The following is an 18,690-nucleotide window of genomic DNA, read 5'->3' on the forward strand; positions in this document are numbered from 1 at the left end:
GCAATTGGTTGCCTCCCTCATAAGCCTAACCAGGGCCAGGGATAGAGCCTGCAAGGAGGTACATGGCTTAGACAGGAATCGAACCTGGAACCCTTCAGTCCGCAGGCCAGTGGTCTATCCACTGAGCCAAAACGGCAAGGCAGTAGCCTATCTTTGAAAGCAAGAGAGATCAGACTCACATGAACATGCTCAGAGCCTCCTGGCTGACAAACCTCCACCTTTTTTGGGAAAGAATTTCCTAGTTCTGCCTCTCCAAAGCTCTTGGGCCTGTGCAGTGGACTGTACCAGGGTTGCCCCTGAAGGAGCCTGCACAAAGCCGTCTCCAGTCCCCACTCTGAATGGCTAACTAGTGCAGGGCTGGAATTGAGTTTTAGCACTTGGTTGGTAATAATCATAGGTCTTTTAAAACGTGCAGTGGGGTATTTTGCTTGTAGTATTTGCGCATCTGATGACCTTCCACACCATGCCACCTCTGAGGGGCCTGGCATATTACTGTGTGAGCAAAAACAGCCAAATGAGGTAGCAATTATTATTATATACTGGATTCTCATGTTATTTCTGGGCAAATGGTATCTCCTCCTCATCCTGGATGTGAGGTGAAAACCTTTTCCTACTTTTTCATAAATTATAGATTTTACTCTGTGGTGGATTTTTTTTCATCAAACTTCAGTTCAGGCCTCTTCCAAGACCTTGTACTTGATTTTACATTTATAACTTCATATTCTTTTTAGTAGAGAAATCTGTAAACTGTATATACTTTAAGCAAGCCTATACTTTAAACAAACAAATTAGTAACCTAAATTGTCAGGAGGCAAAAATACAGAAAAGCATTTATTTGGGGTTTAAAGGAGCTGCAGATCTGGGCACACTGATTCAGGTAGCAACCCAAAGTGTCTGCTACAGAAGACAGGGGGTTTTTAAAGGCAAAAGGAGAGTTTGCATAAGTCATTCATAAAGAATTTAAATTGGTGCTGGCACCAGAAAACTAACCTTGGCTAAACAAAATTAATTGCTAAAGCTATCTCTGTGAGGAGTTGCAGGTGTTCTTACAGCATCCTAGAATATTTATAGTTTTGCCTATTTCAAAAGTTCATGTTCTGTCCAGTAAGGATGTGCATGAGACCCATTTCTTTAATGGCCTCTCGACTCCATTTTAAAGCTCCTTAACACAAGTGACTTCATTTTATTTCACATTTGACAAAATAGAGAGCCAGATATTTCTCCAGCAAAATAGCTTTATTCGGGAACAACAGAAACTTGTAATTTGAGACATGCAGTCTAAAGGTAAACCACTGCAAGTCCAGAGCAATGCTCCTTTATGGACTTGGGAGGGGCAAAGTGTGTTGCTTAAGGTCTCTGTCTCCCTGGAGAGCACTGTGAAGCTTGCTCTACCACAGTGGTTCTCAACCTTGGCTGCACATTAGAATCACCTGGGAATCTTTTTAAAATCCTGATTTCTGGGCCTCATCCTCCAGAAATTCTGTTTCTTTGTTACTAATGTTGTGGCCCCACCCATAACAAAGAAACAGAATTTCTGGAGGATGAGGCCCAGAAATCAGGATTTTAAAAAGATTCCCGCCCTGGCCGTTTTGGCTCAGTGGATAGAGCATCGGCCTGCAGACTCAAGGGTCCCAGGTTCGATCCCGGTCAAGGGCATGTACCTGGGTTGCGGGCACATCCCCAGTAGGAGATGTGCAGGAGGCAGCTGATCGATGTTTCTCTCTCATCGATGTTTCTAACTCTCTATCTCTCTCCCTTCCTCTCTGTAAAAAAAAATATATATATATTTTTAAGAAAAGATTCCCATGTGATTCTAATGTGCAGCCAAGGTTGAGAACCACTGCTCTACCAGAACATGGTTTAAAAATTTTTTTTAACAGGACTCAGTTGGTTTTAGTCAAGCAAGCTGTAGCCACCCACAGAAAAGACGGTCACTCATGGTTTAGATTAAGTTAACCACCTGGTCTTGACACTATTGTCCAGACTACCCAAATTCAGCACACCTGGCTAATCTCAAATCCCTTTCTACCTGCTCAGTTAAATCTTCCTTGTTAATCCCAAACCATAATAATCTCTCTTGCCTCCAAAGTCACATTTCCCGTGAAACCACTCACCTGGTCCTATTATTCTGCCTTGTAAGGGCTAAGAGCACTGGCCTCTGTAGCAGTAAGAATTGGGCTTGAGCCCTGCTTATTTGAGTAAATTTCTTAACCTAAGTCTCATTTTTTTCATCTTTAAAACAGAGAGAATGGCAGTATCTATATCACTGCATTTTTGTGAGTACCTGCCATTAATAAGACATGTAGCCCTAGCCCGTTTGGCTCAATGGATAGAACGTGGGCCTGTGGACTGCAGGGTCCTGGGTAAAGGGCACATGCCAAGGTTTCGGGCTCAACCCCAGTGGGGGGCATGCAGGAGGCAGCCGATCAATGAGTCTCTCTCATCCTTGATGTTTCTATCTCTTTATCCTTTTCCCTTCCTTTCTGAAATAAAAAAATATACTTTAAAAAATAGTAAGACATGTAATACTCCAGCAAAGTGCACCTCTTTTCTTCCCCTTAAACTGTAAGCCACTTTAGAGCAAGAATCCCTAGTGTCTGTATCATTACTGGTATTCTTCCTACCACACAGAGTTGTACCAAACAAGATAACATATTTGAAATACTTAGCACAATGCCCAGCATAAAATGCTCAATAAACATGAAAGATTATGTCATACTTTTGTTCCTTGGTAATGACTAACACAGAGCCTTACATATGTGACAGACCTGGGTGTGATTTCCAGCTCTTCCTAGTATCAAACTCGGTTTCCTCATTCCCATAAGGGTGATGAAACGTGTAATGCATATTAAGTACTTAATACAGTATCTGGCAGCCAGTGGATGCTCAATTAATATTAGGCCAGCTCCCTTTCCCATCTTCTATTCCCCTCTCCCCTCATTCCTCCCCCCCCCCCGCCCCCCCCCCCCCCCCCGCCACACCCCCCAAGGTCCTGGTTCCTCCAAATGGCCTGCAAGCTGGCAGCTCCTCTAGGATGAGAACTTCCCAATACGTCAATCTTTTCTTTTTTTTCCTTTTTCTTTCATTTTTAATGTTGACATTTATTTTAGGTGCTCCTCTTGCTCCCCTTTGCCCGCCACTTTAGCCTCTCCTCCTGCCGCCTCACAGGGGCTCTGAGGTCCCGAGGAGTCTGCGGGATCACACTCATCGCCCCGAACCTGGAAACCCGCGGTCCCAGGCTCTCCACATCCCTCCCGTCTTCCTTCCTTCCGCCCCGTTTTCTCTCCGCCCTCCCCAAACTCCATTTTTCGCCCTTCTTCACACTCCACTCCCTATCGCCTATGAATTCCCAAAGCTGTTCCTTTCTCAGTCTCTGACTTTACTTTCATCACCTCCCAGCCCCCCCAATTGCCCCGCCCCCCTCCCTAGACACCCTCCGGCTCCCACCAGCCCACCTGCACTTTCCGCCCCTTCAGCGCCTCTGCCGCCGCCCACTTCCCCCGCGTCCAGTCCTCCGGCCACAGCCGCTGGCCTTCTGGGGGCCTGTGCACCTCCTGGCCGCAGAGGAGGCCTAACCAGCTGGACCGGGTCGGGTTCCAGCCGCCTCAGGGAACAACCACAACAACATCCGCCAACGTTCAGGCCTCGCGCTAACTCTGGTTATTTTTATAGAATTATTATTATTTAAATATGTTTTTATTGATTTTAGAGAGAGAGGAAGGGAAAGAAAGAAACATCTATCTGTTGCCTCCTGCATGCACCCTATCAGGGGATCCAACCCACAACCGGGGCATGTGCCCCGACTGGAAATTGAACGATGTATGGGACGACAACCAACTGACCCACACCGGCCAGGGCTTTTTATTTATTTATTTTTATTTTGGAGAGTATGTTTATTAAAGCTGGGGACACCGAAACAAGGAAGGGCCTAGGGTAGAGGAAGTAACAGGAGGGAGGCTAGGTGGGGTGGGCTAGCCCCCTCCGGTGGGCTGCTTTGGTTCACTGAAATGACAGAGAAAAGGGTGTCTTTGGGAGAGGTTCAAAGCGTTTAGCTCAGTATGAGCTGCTGCTGCCCATTGCTCCCCTGGTTGCAAATTTCCTGGGGCCCCCTAGAGTTTAGGAGATAAACTTCCCCCCTGTGGGGGGAAGAAGAGGTGGAAGGGAAAGGCAAGGACGTGCTCCCAGGAGGGAGAGTGCACCGAACATGGTTAATTTTGATAGAGGCAATTAGGCTTTTACAATATTGAAGTATATTTCTTTTAATCAGCTGTGGATCAAAACAGGCAGGGACCAGGTGCATTAGGTGTCCTGTGACTATCTCAAAGGGTGACAGCTTATGAGTTCCAAAGAGGATGAATCTGAGATTTAGAAGGGCCAAGGGCAATGCTTTTGGCCAAGGTACTTGGAGGGTCTCTACAAATTTTGCCAGTTGAGTCTTAATAATGCCATTAGTGCATTCAACTAAACCTGAGGTTGAGGCATAGACTTGTCAAAGCACCTGATGGCTAAAATGGGTTCTCCAATCACTATGGAGTTCAAGGAGGGTTCCCCAAGTAGGAATAATCTTTTCCAAAAGCATGTCTGCCACAGAGGAGGCAGTAGGGAAAAGCTTCAGTCCAGTGAGAAAACAGACACACCATGACTAAGGGAAAAATGTGTGTGTGTGTGTGTGTGTGTGTGTGTGTGTGTGTGAATCCTTACCTGATGATATTTTTTCATTGATTTTTAGAAAAAGTGAAAGGGAGAGAGAGAGAAAAACAACCAGGATAGGGATCGAACCTGCAACCCAGATATGTGCTCTTGACTGGGAATCGAACCTGTGACCCTCTGGTGGGAGAGCTGACACTCTAACCAGTTAGCCACACTGACTGGGGCCTAAAATATATTTTTATCAAAGTGGCAGGAAAGCTGTATAAAATCCATGTGTCAAACTTTGAATGGTCCATTAGGCAACTTAAGATGTCCAGGAGCAGGGCAAACAGGCTTCCCTGGGTTGTATTTTGGATAAATGGGACAAGTGAGGTAAGCAATCTTTGCAGCCTTATTAATATTTCCCTACCAATACTGGTACATGAATGCTATCATTTTGTCAGTGGACCAATGGTTGAATGCATGTACAGTAGTTAGGAGTGGGAATTTTAGTGTTTCTAGTATTTCTATCAGAAAAAAAACCCATGGCTATTTGTACTAAACTAGTGGCCCGGTGCACAATATTCATGCACATTAAAAGGGAATTAATTAGAGGAAATATTTTAATATTGTTATGTGCACTTTCTCTATAATAGAAGTGTCAGAGATGAAAGAAAATTAGTAAAATGTATATGAAAATCTCCCTCTTGTCAGAGTCTGTGGCGTGCCACGGGACCCAGAGTCAAGTCCCCGCCCACCTGTGCACGCCTTGAAATCAGGCGTGAGACCCAGACCTGGATGGCCCCACCCCTGTCAAGCCCCGCAGGGTGGGGGACATGGCCTCAGGTACCCCGTCAAGCCCCGCCAGGTGGGGGTGTGGCCTCGGGCCCTGGCCCCTGTGCTGGGGTGGGGGACGTGGCCTCAGGTCCCCCAGCCCAGCCTCAGGTTCCGTGGCCCCAGCGCAAGGGCATGAGGGCATGACAACCATTTGCATATTAACTCTTATATAGAACTAGAGCAGTGATGGCGAACCTTTTGAGCTTGGCGTGTCAGCATTTTGAAAAACCCTAACTTAACTCTGGTGCTGTGTCACATATAGAAATTTTTTTTTATATTTGCAACCATAGTAAAGCAAAGATTTATATTTTTGATATTTATTTTATATATTTAAATGCCATTTGACAAAGAAAAATCAGCCAAAAAAATGAGTTCGCTTGTCACCTCTGACACGCGTGTCATAGGTTCGCCATCACTGAACTAGAGGCTCGATGCACGGATTTGTGCACCGGTGGAGTCCTTCGTCATGGCCTCCAGGGATTGGGCCAAAACTGGCAGTCCAATGCCACTGGCTGCTCCTGTCTTACGCTCCTGCTCATCCTGGCCCCACTGCGCCTACCGCCACTGCCACACTGCCACACTGCCACTCCGCTGTGGTCTTTGGGCTGCAGTGGCCAGCCATGAGCCCAGTGTCTGGCGCCCCTTAGTCAGCTGAGCAGCACTCCCACTGTGGGAGTGCACTGACCAGCAGGGGGCAGCTCCTGCATTAAGCGTCTGCCCCCTGCTGGTCAGTGTGTGTCATAGCAACTGGCCGACTGGTTGTTCAGTCGTTAGGTTGTCTGGTCACTTAGGCTTTTATATATATAGATAGGGTTTTTTTTAAAAAGTGTGCTAATACACAAAGTTTACCACTTTAAAATGTATAATTAATTAAGTACATTTACATTGTTGTGCAACCATCACCACTATCCATCTCCCAAACTATTTCATCATCCAAACAAACTCTGTACCCATTGAACGATAACTCCCCATTCCTCCCCACTCCCTCCTGCCAGCCCATGTAAATCCACTATCTGTCTATAAATTTAACTATTCTAGGTACCTCATATAAGTGGAGTCATTCAGTATTTGTCCTTTTGGTCTGGCTTTATTTCACTTAGCATGACTTCCAGGTTTATCCATATGTGTAGCATATATAAGAATTTCATTCCTTTTTAAGGCTGAGTAATATTCTCTTGTATATATGTCACATTTTGTTTTCCACTCATTCATTGTTGGATACCTCTTGACTATTGGGAATATGCTGCTATGAACATGGGTATACAAATATCTATTAGCCCTGCTTTTAATTCTTTTGGGTATATACCCAGAGTGGAATTGCTGGATCATGTGGTAATTCTGTGTAATTTTAGGAACCTTAGCCAAGGTTTTAATATTTAATTTTTTAAAAAGTCTTTTAGTCTTTTCATTTCAAAGAACATGCCCTCTAACCCTTTTGTAAGGGTCCCAGGGTCTGAGCTAAGGTACTAAAATCAGTGGTCAGGTTGATCAGGACAAGATGGCCAGAATAGCATGGTCCCAGGTCAGCTAGAAAGACAAAACCTAGGTTGAGGAGGGTAAAGGAGTCAAATATATGGTGATGGAAAGAGACTTGACTTTGGGTGGTGAGCACACAATGCGATATACGGATGATGTATTATAGAATTGTACACTTGAAACTTATTAGCCAATGTTACACCAATAAACTTAATAAAATAGATTATTGTATAAAGTTTACAGCTATTACTGACAATAAAAACTTTTGCAAAAAAAAAGAAAAGACAGAACTTTATGCCCAGAAATCTTCCCTGCTGTCAAGACAGGTAGTTATTTTCACAAAGGACTTCTGAAAACCAGTAACCTGTAAGCCTGAAATTTTACTATTAAAAATACAGGATATGGTGCTAGCCGGTTTGGCTCAGTGGATAGAGCATTGGCCTGCCAAGGATCTTGGGTTCAATTGCTGCTCAAGGTCATGTACCTCTGTTGCAGGTTCTGCAGCCCCAGTAAGGGTGTGTTCGGGAGGCAACCAATCAACGTGTCTCTCTCAAGTCCATGTCTGTCTCTGTCTCTGTCTCTGTCTCTGTCTCTGTCTCTGTCTCTGTCTCTCTCTCTTTCCCTCTCCTCCTTCCCTTCCACTCTCTCTAGAAATCAATGGGGGGGGGGGGGGGGGGAAACCCCTGGTGAGGATTAAAAAACAAAACAAAACAGGATATGAAGAGTCTCCTTATAAAAAGAGTAGAATTTGTTGATAATCTAGCCAGGATCTGGGGAGCAGGGGAGGTGGAATTGAACTGTGTGAAGGAAGCAAATTAAGCAGGGACAGAGATGAAAGGGGAATGGAAAAGGCCCCAACCACTGAAGCATGCCAGAGCTGGGTTCATGTGTTCCCTGCTTTGCCAAGACTCTGTAGGACTTAAGAACTCCTGTGGGGGAAAATATTGAGCTGCACAGACCTAAAAGTTTTCCTTCCCTTCCTTCCCTTCCTCCCTTCCCTTCCCTTTCCTTCCCTTCCCTTCCCTTCCCTTCCCTTCCCTTCCCTTGATGTGAGACACATAGATTGATTACCTCTGCACGTGTCCCGATCAGGGCCAGGACTAGCCTGAAAACGCGGTACATGCCCCTGACCAGAATTGAATCCAGGACCCTTCAGTTCACAGGCTGTTGCTCTTTCCACTGAGCCAAACTGGCTAGGACTAAAGATTTATTTTTCAAAGAATGACCAAGAAGTCCATTTTGTCACCAATCAATGCAATTTCCAAAAGCTCAGCTCACAAAGAAGGAAGTTTAATAAATAACTGAAAATACCCCTGATTGAACCCCCAGGTTCTGTGAGTAGACTCATGGAATTCTAAAGAGGTGGCTGCCAAGTAACCAATGTAAACAGTTTGGAACATAGGAAACTAAGGAAGGTTTAAGAGCAAAATCTTGCTTCCCTTTGAAGACTTGTGGGAGGCTATTTTGAAGGTAATTTCAAAACACTGCCACTTTACTGGTGTCTGAAAGGAGTCTATTAGCTCAGCTGAATGATGAGAGACAGTAGATGAAAGTAGATGAAAAGATTTTGGATTAGGTGTCAAAAGGGGCTGGCTTCAGGGGCTAACCAGTACGTCACATCTCCTCTCTGGGCCTTGGTTTTGAAATCTGTAAGATAAGAGTAGGAACAGATCACCTTTGTGGCAGAGTTTCCACAGTAATCTCAGGAGACAGCAGTATATGTATGTGATCGCATGGCTAGGAATGGAAATTAGAAAGCAGAGGGGGGGAAATGAAGGAAAATTTCTGATGAGAAAGAGGCAGCAGAGAAGGAATTTGAAACAAGTCCCCGATCCCGCTCTCCCTACCAACCAAGCTTCCATCATACATCCCACAGCTACCTCTTGGGGCTGTGGTTTCTTTAATGTGTTATAAACCCCTGATCTTGATGCAGAGGGTCCTTTAACAATATCTAGGATGGGTAGGAAGAGATCAACTAAAGAACTTGTATGCACATATATACATAACCCATAAGCCACAGACAATAGGGTGGTAAAGGCCTGGGGTGAGGGGTGTGGGCGGGCTAGAAGGGGTCAATGGAGTAAAAAGGGGGCATATGTAATACTTTCAACAATAAAGGTTAAAAATAAAAAACAAACACTATCAGAAGCTGACTGCCCTCCGGGTGCTACCTCAGAACTTGAGAATCTGTGGGTGGAGGTGAGACTATTACTTTTTTTAAAGCTTTCAGACATGAACTGTGCTAAGGTTTATTGCTTTTTAGTATTTTCTTCTGTGGCAGTTTCTACTGCTTTAATAACAGAAGGAAGAAAGCAAAATATTATTCTTTTTACACATATTATTCAACCCATGTCAACAATTTCTGCAGAATAACAGTAGCAGACCCAGGAGGAGAGGGGAGGGAACAGGGAAGGTGAATAGAGAGTGGAACTAAATTGGGAACTTCTGAGACATCACACATTTTGAGCTTAGATTCTGACATCAGGTTTTAACTGAAGGCATGTAGTTTAACCCTTCCAACCCCACACCTGTCTGTCCACCCAAGTACCTAAAAGTGCAGAGAGAATGCTGGTGGTTGCTGCCTACCAGATCGCAGGGCCTCGTCTGCACTTATGCCAGGTTGGAATAACTGTAGGATGCCATTTATTCAACTTCTTATGCTGTCAATGCACAAAGGCACCTGAGACCTGCCACTCTGCTTTGGGTTCTTAAGGGCTGTTTGTTGGGGGAGAGGACTGTGCCTCACAATGTTGGTTTGGATAATATAAATATGGAGTCTCCAAACTCTATTCATAGGCTTTTCTTCCCTCTCTATGCTTCATCTTCTCCTCCTCCTTCATCCCCTCCTCCTCCTCCTCCCCCTTCTTTAATCCTCACCAGAGGATATGTTCATTGATTTGAGAGAGAGAGAGAGAGAGAGAGAGAGAGAGAGAGAAACACTGATTGGTTGCCTCCTGTATGCACCCTGACCAGGGATCGTACCCATAACCTTTTTGGTGTACTGGACAATGGTCCAACCAACTGAACCATCCAGATGGGGCTATGCACCTTCTCTTTTAATTGCCTACAGCTCAATACTACTAAACTGTTCCCTAAGTGCCCAGTGCATCTAGCTGTGGGACCCCAGACTTGCCTTCTAAGGACAATAGTGCCAAGGAAACATGGTTGGGAAGTGCAGAACCTGGCCTTATACTTATCTTCTGACTAAATCCATCCAGGACAAGCCTCTTTGGATCAAACCTTATAACATTTGTCCTATCTCCATTCTTTTTCAAAATGTATCTGTCATGTATTTTCTTCTTTTTATATTATACTAGTGACCCGGTGCATGGATTCATGCACATTGAAAGGACATTAATTAGAAGGTGGTCAGCGGGGCGCGACTGGGTGAAAGGGGCCAGACATGCCCTGGAGCCAGCCTCCCGTGGTCCCTCCCTGGCATCTGCAGAGTGAGCGGGGTCCCTCCGGCAGGTGGGGTCCCTCGTCCTGGCTTGTGGGGATCAGGCTGAAATTGGCTCTCCAACATCCCCCGAGGTTTGCTGTTGTACAGGGTGTGGAATGCAAACACAAGTGTGCAGTAAACCAGATTCGGGGCCAACAGTGCCCCAGCAACATCATAACACATGGCCGAAGGTGAAATCGCACGGCCCCACAAGCAATCTGGCTCCCTCCTCTCTGGTTTTGGGGTGCATCACCCAAGAACTGCTGCTGCCAAGTCACTGCAGCTCAGCAGCTCCTGCATTGAGCGTCTGCCCCCTGGTGGTCAGTGTGCATCATAGTGACTGGTTGGACAGTTGGACACTTAGCATAGTAGCCTTTTATTTAGAGAGATGATAACTATTCTTTGATAATCCTATATAATAAAAGGCTAATACGCAAATTGTCCCCTAGGGAGTTCCACTGACAGGGAGTTTGACCACTTGCTATGATGTGTGCTGACCACCAGGAGGCAGCGTGAAACGAAGGCTCCGGCCAGCAGCCAGCAGCTGGCAGCTGGGGGAAGGAAGGCCCCAGCCTGTCCTGATTGCTGGCCAGGCCTAGGGACCCTACCCTAGTTTATAATAATTAATAATGATTACATGGTATTCTTTCTAGAATGTTGGCATTGTAACCAAAGATTCTTTATGTCCCAGGCTAATGGGCATATATCTAGGGATACCCCCTCCCCCAATCATTTCATATAGGTAGTCATCTTGTTTTTTTAAGTGTTTAGAATCAAAATGCCCCCTGCCTTAGGAGCAAGTTATTGATATACTGATATGTTAAGAATTATAAAATATTCCATTAGGCACTATGCAGGGCAGGAGAACACTAATGTTGTTTTTTTAAAATATATTTTTTATTGATTTTAGAGAGGAAGGGAGAGGGATAGAGAGATAGAAACATCAATGATGAGAGAATCATTGGTAGGCTGCCTCCTGCATGCTCCCTACTGGGGATTAAGCCTGCAACCCAGGCATATTCCCTTGGCCAGAATCGAACCTGCGACCCTTTAGTCCGCAGGTCAACGCTCTATCCACTGAGCCAAACCGGCTAGGGTACTAATATTGTTTTTAACTAACAGTTTATTTTTAACCAGTAAAAGTAGGTACAATTTCAGGAAAACTATCACCTTGTGACCATCCTCTACCCTTGGGACCATGTTGCCTTCGTGAAGAGATGGAACAACCAAATTCCATCTTATGTGCAAAAAATCCTAGAGGGATAGCATATCAATGATGTGGGACTTCATTTGAGTGAGGTTATCCATTTTGGCCAATGACATCTAGATGAAAGCTGGTCCTTAACAAAAGAAATCCACTGAGAGATGAGATTTAATACACAGAAGCCAGTGGGATAAATCAAGTCCTAAGGAGAGAAGGTACTGTGCTGAGTGTTATAAAGGAAAGAGAAATAAGTCAGATCTGAGCTAAAGGGCACCTTGTGCACAGGGCAAGCAAGGCAAGATAATTGTGTCATTGTGCATGCGGCCTACCTGCCCTCAGGGAAAGGCAAGGCCAGCACAGTGAGTGGTAGGGAGTGGGGCTTGAACCAAGGCCAGTGTGGCACAGAGGTTAAGTGCTCTGGAGCTGGACAGTGGCAGTTGGGCTTGAAGCATCACTGCTCTACTTACAACCTGTGTGATCTGAAGTAACTTATCTACCTCTCTGAGCTGCGGCTTCCCATAGGAAATAAAAACTATAATATCTTCCCTGTGAAAAGCCCTTAGCAAAGTACTCCCTAATTGTCAATTATCATTATTAGTCCAAGTAAGTGCTTCAGAAGGAAAAAAATTTTTGAAGCACTAAATCCAGGCAGTGGTTCTCTACAGTGTTTTCCATGCTAGCTAAAACCTGGAAACAGCTTGCCCAGTAATTAAGGAAGAGCTAAGATGATTTATACACTTGATAAAATATTTTGCAGCTGTTAAAAATTCTAACAATGATGACTATGAAACAATATGGAAAAGTACCAGGTGATTTTGAAGGCTAGCAGAGATAGGGCAATGCAGTTAGAGAGCACATATTTAATAATTGAAGTGTCACAGGATTAAAAGTTAAAACAACTGGCATGGACTAGAAGTAATTTATAAATTTTCATATGACATGGAGGCCTGGATAGATAAAGGAAGTTATGGAGCAGGCAGGAATTGAGCTGGGCCTGGGAAATAGAATTTGTGTTAAATATGCAAGAAAGGCTATCTATATATATAGATAGGCTAAGTGACTGACCGTACATCCGTGTGGCCATCCAACCAATGGCCAGTACATATGACACACACTGGCAATCTATGTATATAAAAGGCTAACATGCTATGTGTCCGTCTGGGTAATGACACCACATAGCAATGCCTGGCTTCCTCTGCCTAGTGCAGCCGTGGGCAAACTACCGCCCGCAGGCCGGATCCGGCCAGTTTGAAATGAATAAAACTAAAAAAAAAAGACCGTACCCTTTTATGTAATGATGTTTACTTTGAATTTATATTAGTTCACACAAACACACCATCCATGCTTTTGTTCCGGCCCTCCGGTCCAGTTTAAGAACCCATTGTGGCCCTCGAGTCAAAAAGTTTGCCCACCCCTGCCCTAGTGACTAGCCTCCTTGCAGTTTCTCTAGCCCGGGAACAAGACTTGCTTTATAGCCAGGTGGAAACATTTTACACTGACCAAATGCCTGTGAAGTGTTTTCCCCTGCCTCATCTCATTTGATCCTCACGGAAGTCTTGGAGTAGGTAGATAGGAGACTTGGTGGAATCCTATTTTCGTTTCATTAGCCAGAAAACTGAGATTTAGTAGAAACTTGACCTGACTGAAAAGAAGTAAGAAATGGTGGAACTTGAAAATTACTTCAGGTTTTCTCACTGTGCAGAATATAGTCAAACACTGCTGTAGTTAAATATTTTACTCTCTGTTCTCCCTGCATGATCTATAATAATAATCTGCTTTGTGTTGATATTTACTGCTGTGTTGCTGACAGTTACCTGAAAGAGAAGTTGGGGTGCTTCACTGGGCTGGAAGACATTTGGCTAAATCAGAAAGCAGGCCTAACTAAGCAAGTTTATTCTATATATATAAAAGGCTAAGTTGACATGCACGATACATATAAAACTCTTGCTGGAGCCAATAACATGCGTATGTTTCGATCTGTCACTGTTGATCATGAATTTGGTTGACACTTCTATTATAGAGAAAGGGTGAATAGCAATATTAAAATATTTCTTCTAATTAATTTCCTTTCAATGTGCACAAATCTGTGCACCAGGCCACTAGTCTTTCTATATAAAAGGCTAAGTAACCAGCCGTCCAGCTGTCTGACTGTTTGACTGGCCGGTACATATGACACACACTGGCAATTTAAAAATAAACGTTGACCCGCGCATGTGCGATACATATAAAGCTCTCACTGGCACCAATCTAGACAGAGTAGGAATATTCCTACCTGAACCCGTTTTCAGACATGGTCAGTTATATGTTGCTTTCTCTCAAGTTCAAAGAGCAAGTGACGTTAGAGTTAAAATTGTGAAGACTTGTGCCAGAAACCAATTCCAGCTTGACAGCAGGGCTGAATCTGGAAATTGCTGGTGGCATTTCCCCAAACCTGAAAAGGGATAATTGTTGGCTGCCAGATGGCTAAAAGGGCATCTTAATCTACATGTTATTGCCTCCTACTGGCCAAACACCTGAACAGCCATGGGCTAATTCCCGCATTCTGACAATGGACTCTACTAAACCCTGACCCTTTGAAGTGTATATCTCTGCCTCGCCTTAGGACAAGTTGTGTTAATAAAAAGCATGGGGTCCTGAGATGAGGAGACCTTAGACCTTAGACCTTAGACCTTAGACCTTAGACCTTACATCTTAGTTTCCTTTAAGCTAAGCTCCTCTGACCCCCAAATGCCTTTCAAAATTATGCTTCTTCTCTGGACTCCTATTTAATCTACACACAGCCTACTCCAGATTTCCTGAACCTTTCTTGATGCTGGGACATCAAAGGAAAATTAGTCAAGCACTCTGAAAATGTTTTTACTCTTAATATGGTACACAGGGAGATATTAGAATAAGTTGAATAAATGTATCAGTTATTATTTTTATCAATGTTGTTTTTATATCATCTTCTATTGTTTTTATATCATGTTTTTGTTGTTATATCATGTTGTTATTGTTTATTTATTAATCAATTTATATATTATTTTCATATAAATTTTACTAATTTTCTTTCATCTCTGACACTTCTATTATAGAGAAAGGGTGAGTAGCAATATTAAAATATTACTTTCCTATCAGTGTGCATGAATCTGTGCACCAGGCCACCAGTTTCATATAGAAGGCACAGATGGAAGCTCCACTATGTGAAGGGAGGGATACCCGGAGAAGAGCTAGGAGACCCCTTACGTATCAGGACAAGGTCATTAACTGGGGATCACACTCATGGAGAACCCCGAGTGCCAGGTTGAGTTGTCTGAACTTTATGCTATAAGCATTTGAACAGAGAGAAAGCAACGTTTGAGGAAAAACTGGAAGCATGGAATACTGTTGAAAAGCAGTTATCTCTCGTAAGAAGATGAGGGGCTGAGCTTTGGGGACAAGTGTGAGATTGGAAGCAAGGGTCCGATGCAAGGAATATTTGGAATGTTGTACCTGTTCTTTCTTCCATCCTTCTAATTCACACGACTTTCCCTCCTCCCATCTATCTTCCAAGTTCTTTTCTTTCTGTATTGCTATGGGTTACCAACTTCTATGACCTAGAGCTCTCACCAGTTCCTCTCGTCCCTTTAACAGGTCACTCCTCCAGGCCCTGCCTCTGGACCAGGCAGTGTGGCAGGAAGCATTTGCTGGGAAACAATGGCCAGGAACCAAAACGAAAAGACTTTTCTTCCTCAAGTTCTTTATCGGTCACTCCCCCGAAAGCTGAGAAGGGGCATGCTTTTCTCCTACCTAAACCCAAGAAGCACGGAGGAGTGCACCTCTATCTCCAGCGTGCCTCCAGTCTTTCACTTCAGCCCGCAGCACTGTGCAGACCTCAAGAACCAGTATTTTAAAAAGGCGGCTTCAAACCTCACCTTCTCTCAGGAGGTGGTGTGGCGGCGAGGGCTAGCCAGCTTTCCTTACAGCCAGTGCAGCTTCCATCACCTCTACAATGCAGACAGCATCATCCAGCCTCCCCACATCAGGAAGGCCCGGCCTGAGAAACCCGTCAGCTTCAAGTTGTCGGATTCTTCAAGTCCCTCAGCCAGGGTTACCTCCCAGGCTGAGAAAACAGAAAGTCCTACCTATTTTAGGAAGAAGCTAAGGAAGTCCAAGTCAGGAAGCACAGTCCAGAGAAAGTCTTGCCTTCCCATTCCTCTTTGCTGCATGGATCCAGACTTTCTGAGCCTGCCACCTACTCCAGATCTGGAACTGGAGGGGGAAACCTGGCTTCCGCCCCACGAGAAGGAGGCCAGAGCCTGGGAGGCCATCGTGCTGGAAAAGCTGGACAAGCGCACGGCCAGATGGATACAGAACAAGCGTCCTTTAAGGCCCGGGGTCTCCCCCAACAAGTGGCAGAGCTTCTTGCGCCAACAATACGACTGGAGCCACATCCGGGATGAGCTCAGTTCTGCCAGCGACCTGGAGCTCTTGAAAGAACTGGAGGAAGCAGAGATGGCGGATTTTGAGGAACAAAGTGTCACCCTGCCCACGGAGGAGAAAAAGGAGCCAGAGCTGCTGCTTCCTGTTTATTATCGGTAGACTGGCTGGGCCCCCGACATGCCTTTAAGAATCCTGGGCTTCCCTTCAAGGAATCCTGGGTGGGATGGCTTACACTCTCCCTTCAACCTCTTGTGTTTTCCCTGCCAACCTGCTCTGTCCATCTGCATAAAGTAAGGTTTTCAACCTCAGCACTACCGACATTCTAGGTTGCAGAGGGCTGTGCTGTGTATTGTAAGATGTTTAACAGCATTCCTATGGATGCCACTGGTACTCTCCAGTTGTGACAACCAAAGATGTCTCCAGACATTGACACAGGGGACAGAATTGCTCCCCGGTGAAAACCAGTGCCATTGAAGGGATTGGTTCTCAGCCTTTCCCTTTCTGCTGATCCAGTTATTGTCCAGGTGCTCCCAGAAATGTAAGCATGGTGAGAGTAAGGAAGGCAGAGCCTCCTGGCTCTGAGGTTTGGTCCTGCTTCCCTTTGAATAAGAAGCCAGCATGTCACTGACTCAAAAACTGACTGGCAGCAGGGCAGAGAAATAGACAACCTGAGAGAAGAGGGTTGCTGTGCGTGTCTCAGATTGTCTCCTCCTCATTTATAGCTAGAGGGAGGACTGGAGCTATTATGATACCTCTCATTCCCGAAAGTGAACTAAAAATAAGTGGAAGCTCATTTATTTATCCATTTATTAGTAAAATAGAAATCACATTCCCACTACTTTCCGGTTACTTTGCAAAATGCAACGTAATGAGATAGACATGAACCTATCTTTTAAGGTGCTTACAGTCTGTCCAACAAACATTAAGTAACCACACATAATGAAGTGAGGTACTGTAGGAGGAGGGTCCCCTTCCCCAAGTCCATGCATCCACCAAGGGCACCAGCGTTAAAGAAGGGTAATGCTGGGAGGATGGGACTGTATTGTGCTGTCCAGTGGCTACAGAAGGAGTGGCTCCACCAGGGAAGAGGGAAGGTGGCTGCAGTCAGGCCCTTCTGGCAGCTCCATATTCAAGTGGACCTTGGGGTCAAGGCCAATAGATAGAGGTGTTCTTTAAATGCTCATGTGTGTATGCGTTGAGCTTAAAAAGGAAGGGAGCCTGGCTGGTGTTGCTCAGTGGTTTGAGTGTCATCCCATGCACCAAGAGGTTATGGTTTGATTCCCAGTCAGGGCACACTCCTGGGTTGCAGGCTCGATCCCCAGTAGGGGGCGTGCAGGAGGCAGCCAATCGATGTTTCTATCTCTCTTTCCTTCTCCCTTCCTCTCTCTCTAAAAATCAATAGAAACATATTTTTTTAAAAAATAGGAAAGGGAGTGAGCTGTGGACCTGATGGAAACGAGAAAGTCCATCTCCTACCTTTCCCCCCTTTTCTCCCTCCCTCCCTCACTCCGGCCAAGATTGCCCAGTTACTCGCCTCAAGAGCAGGGTGTTGAAACGACGTCTGACAACAAGGCCGCAGCGGATATCCACAAAGAGATCACCTGCCAGTCCCCCGTCCAGAGCTACATCCGGCAGGTGACTCGCCGAGCTGGAAAGTTTGCTTACTCCACCGACAACACCTTTGAACAGGAGATTTACTTTGGTAATAGAGCTGGCGCCCTTTGGTGGGGGCTAAGGTAGATATGGAGATGGAAAGTAGCTGGGGGATGACACAGTCATGGGCGTGCATGAGGTCCTGGGTGACCCAGGTGTTCATGGTAACATTTCCATAACATTCCCTGCTTACTCTCATACGAGCTATTTGTGTGTGGGTTGTTTTTTTTTAATTTTTGTTTTTGCCGGGGGTGTGTGTGGGGGGAGAGGGGAGATGTCTGGTGGGGAGAAAATAGTTCTTCTTCTTCCTCCTTTCTCTAGCTCTCTATCCTTCTAAGGAGGCAGTGGAGGGTGGGATTGTAAAGCAAGCAAGATTTGGCTTTGGGAACAATCTACCTCTTCTCTGTACACCCTTCTCCCTCCTCTCACTTTGAGATATCCCCCCACTGAGGTGCTACATTGGAAAAAAATATATCACAGGCTTTGGAGTCAGGCAGATCCGAGGTTAAATCCTGGCTTAATCCTTTCTTACTAACCTTCAGCAAATGATATAATCTCTCTGAGCCTTATGTACCTTATTTGTAAAGCAGTATTAAGAAAAATGCACTTAATGTAAACAGTAGACAAGAAAGCACTTACAATGCGTCTTGCCCAACGCCCAGTAAATGCCCACCACCTTCCCTTCCAGCTCGCCTGGGCTTTCCCTTTAGATGCCTGGGCTTCCAGGATGCACGATCTAGGTCTGCATGTTCCACGCTGTTTATCCTTTTCTACTCCCATCTTGTTCCTAAAGTGCTATAAACGGAACGTATTCTTAAAGTGCTTAAGAAAAAGTACTGATGGAGAATAAGAGATGAATTAGGTGGCCCTTCATTAGTAAATAGCTTTTCATAGTGAGAAAGGCTCTGCCTTGACATCCAGGCCTCACAGAGCACGGCAGCCATGCGTCCTAGGGGCTTCAGAGGAGGGTAAAGTGAAATTGGATCTGGTCCCGGTGACTGACAACCCAGGAGGAGAGAGAAGGAAGGTGCTGGGGACTCATTCTTTC

The 18,690-nt window shown here is 45.1% G+C and overlaps 1 protein-coding gene across 17 annotated transcripts in view; it reads left to right on the plus strand.

The window, feature by feature from the left end:
* The window catches only part of HEATR4 (HEAT repeat containing 4), an 84,174-nt gene that overhangs the window by 28,180 nt on the left and 37,304 nt on the right, over positions 1 to 18,690 (plus strand). For all 17 annotated transcript variants that reach the window (XM_070416984.1, XM_070417004.1, XM_070417010.1 and 14 more), the window contains 2 exons: positions 15,201 to 16,144; positions 17,507 to 17,691. In XM_070416984.1, the coding sequence (XP_070273085.1) occupies positions 15,264 to 16,144; positions 17,507 to 17,691 (1,066 nt within the window). In that variant the 5' untranslated portion in view covers positions 15,201 to 15,263. The remainder of the gene's footprint in view (positions 1 to 15,200; positions 16,145 to 17,506; positions 17,692 to 18,690) is intronic.

This window comes from Myotis yumanensis, unplaced genomic scaffold (assembly GCF_028538775.1).
Source record: "Myotis yumanensis isolate MYYU_CA2020_CCGP unplaced genomic scaffold, mMyoYum1.0.hap1 SCAF_1, whole genome shotgun sequence".
NCBI lineage: Eukaryota > Metazoa > Chordata > Mammalia > Chiroptera > Vespertilionidae > Myotis > Myotis yumanensis.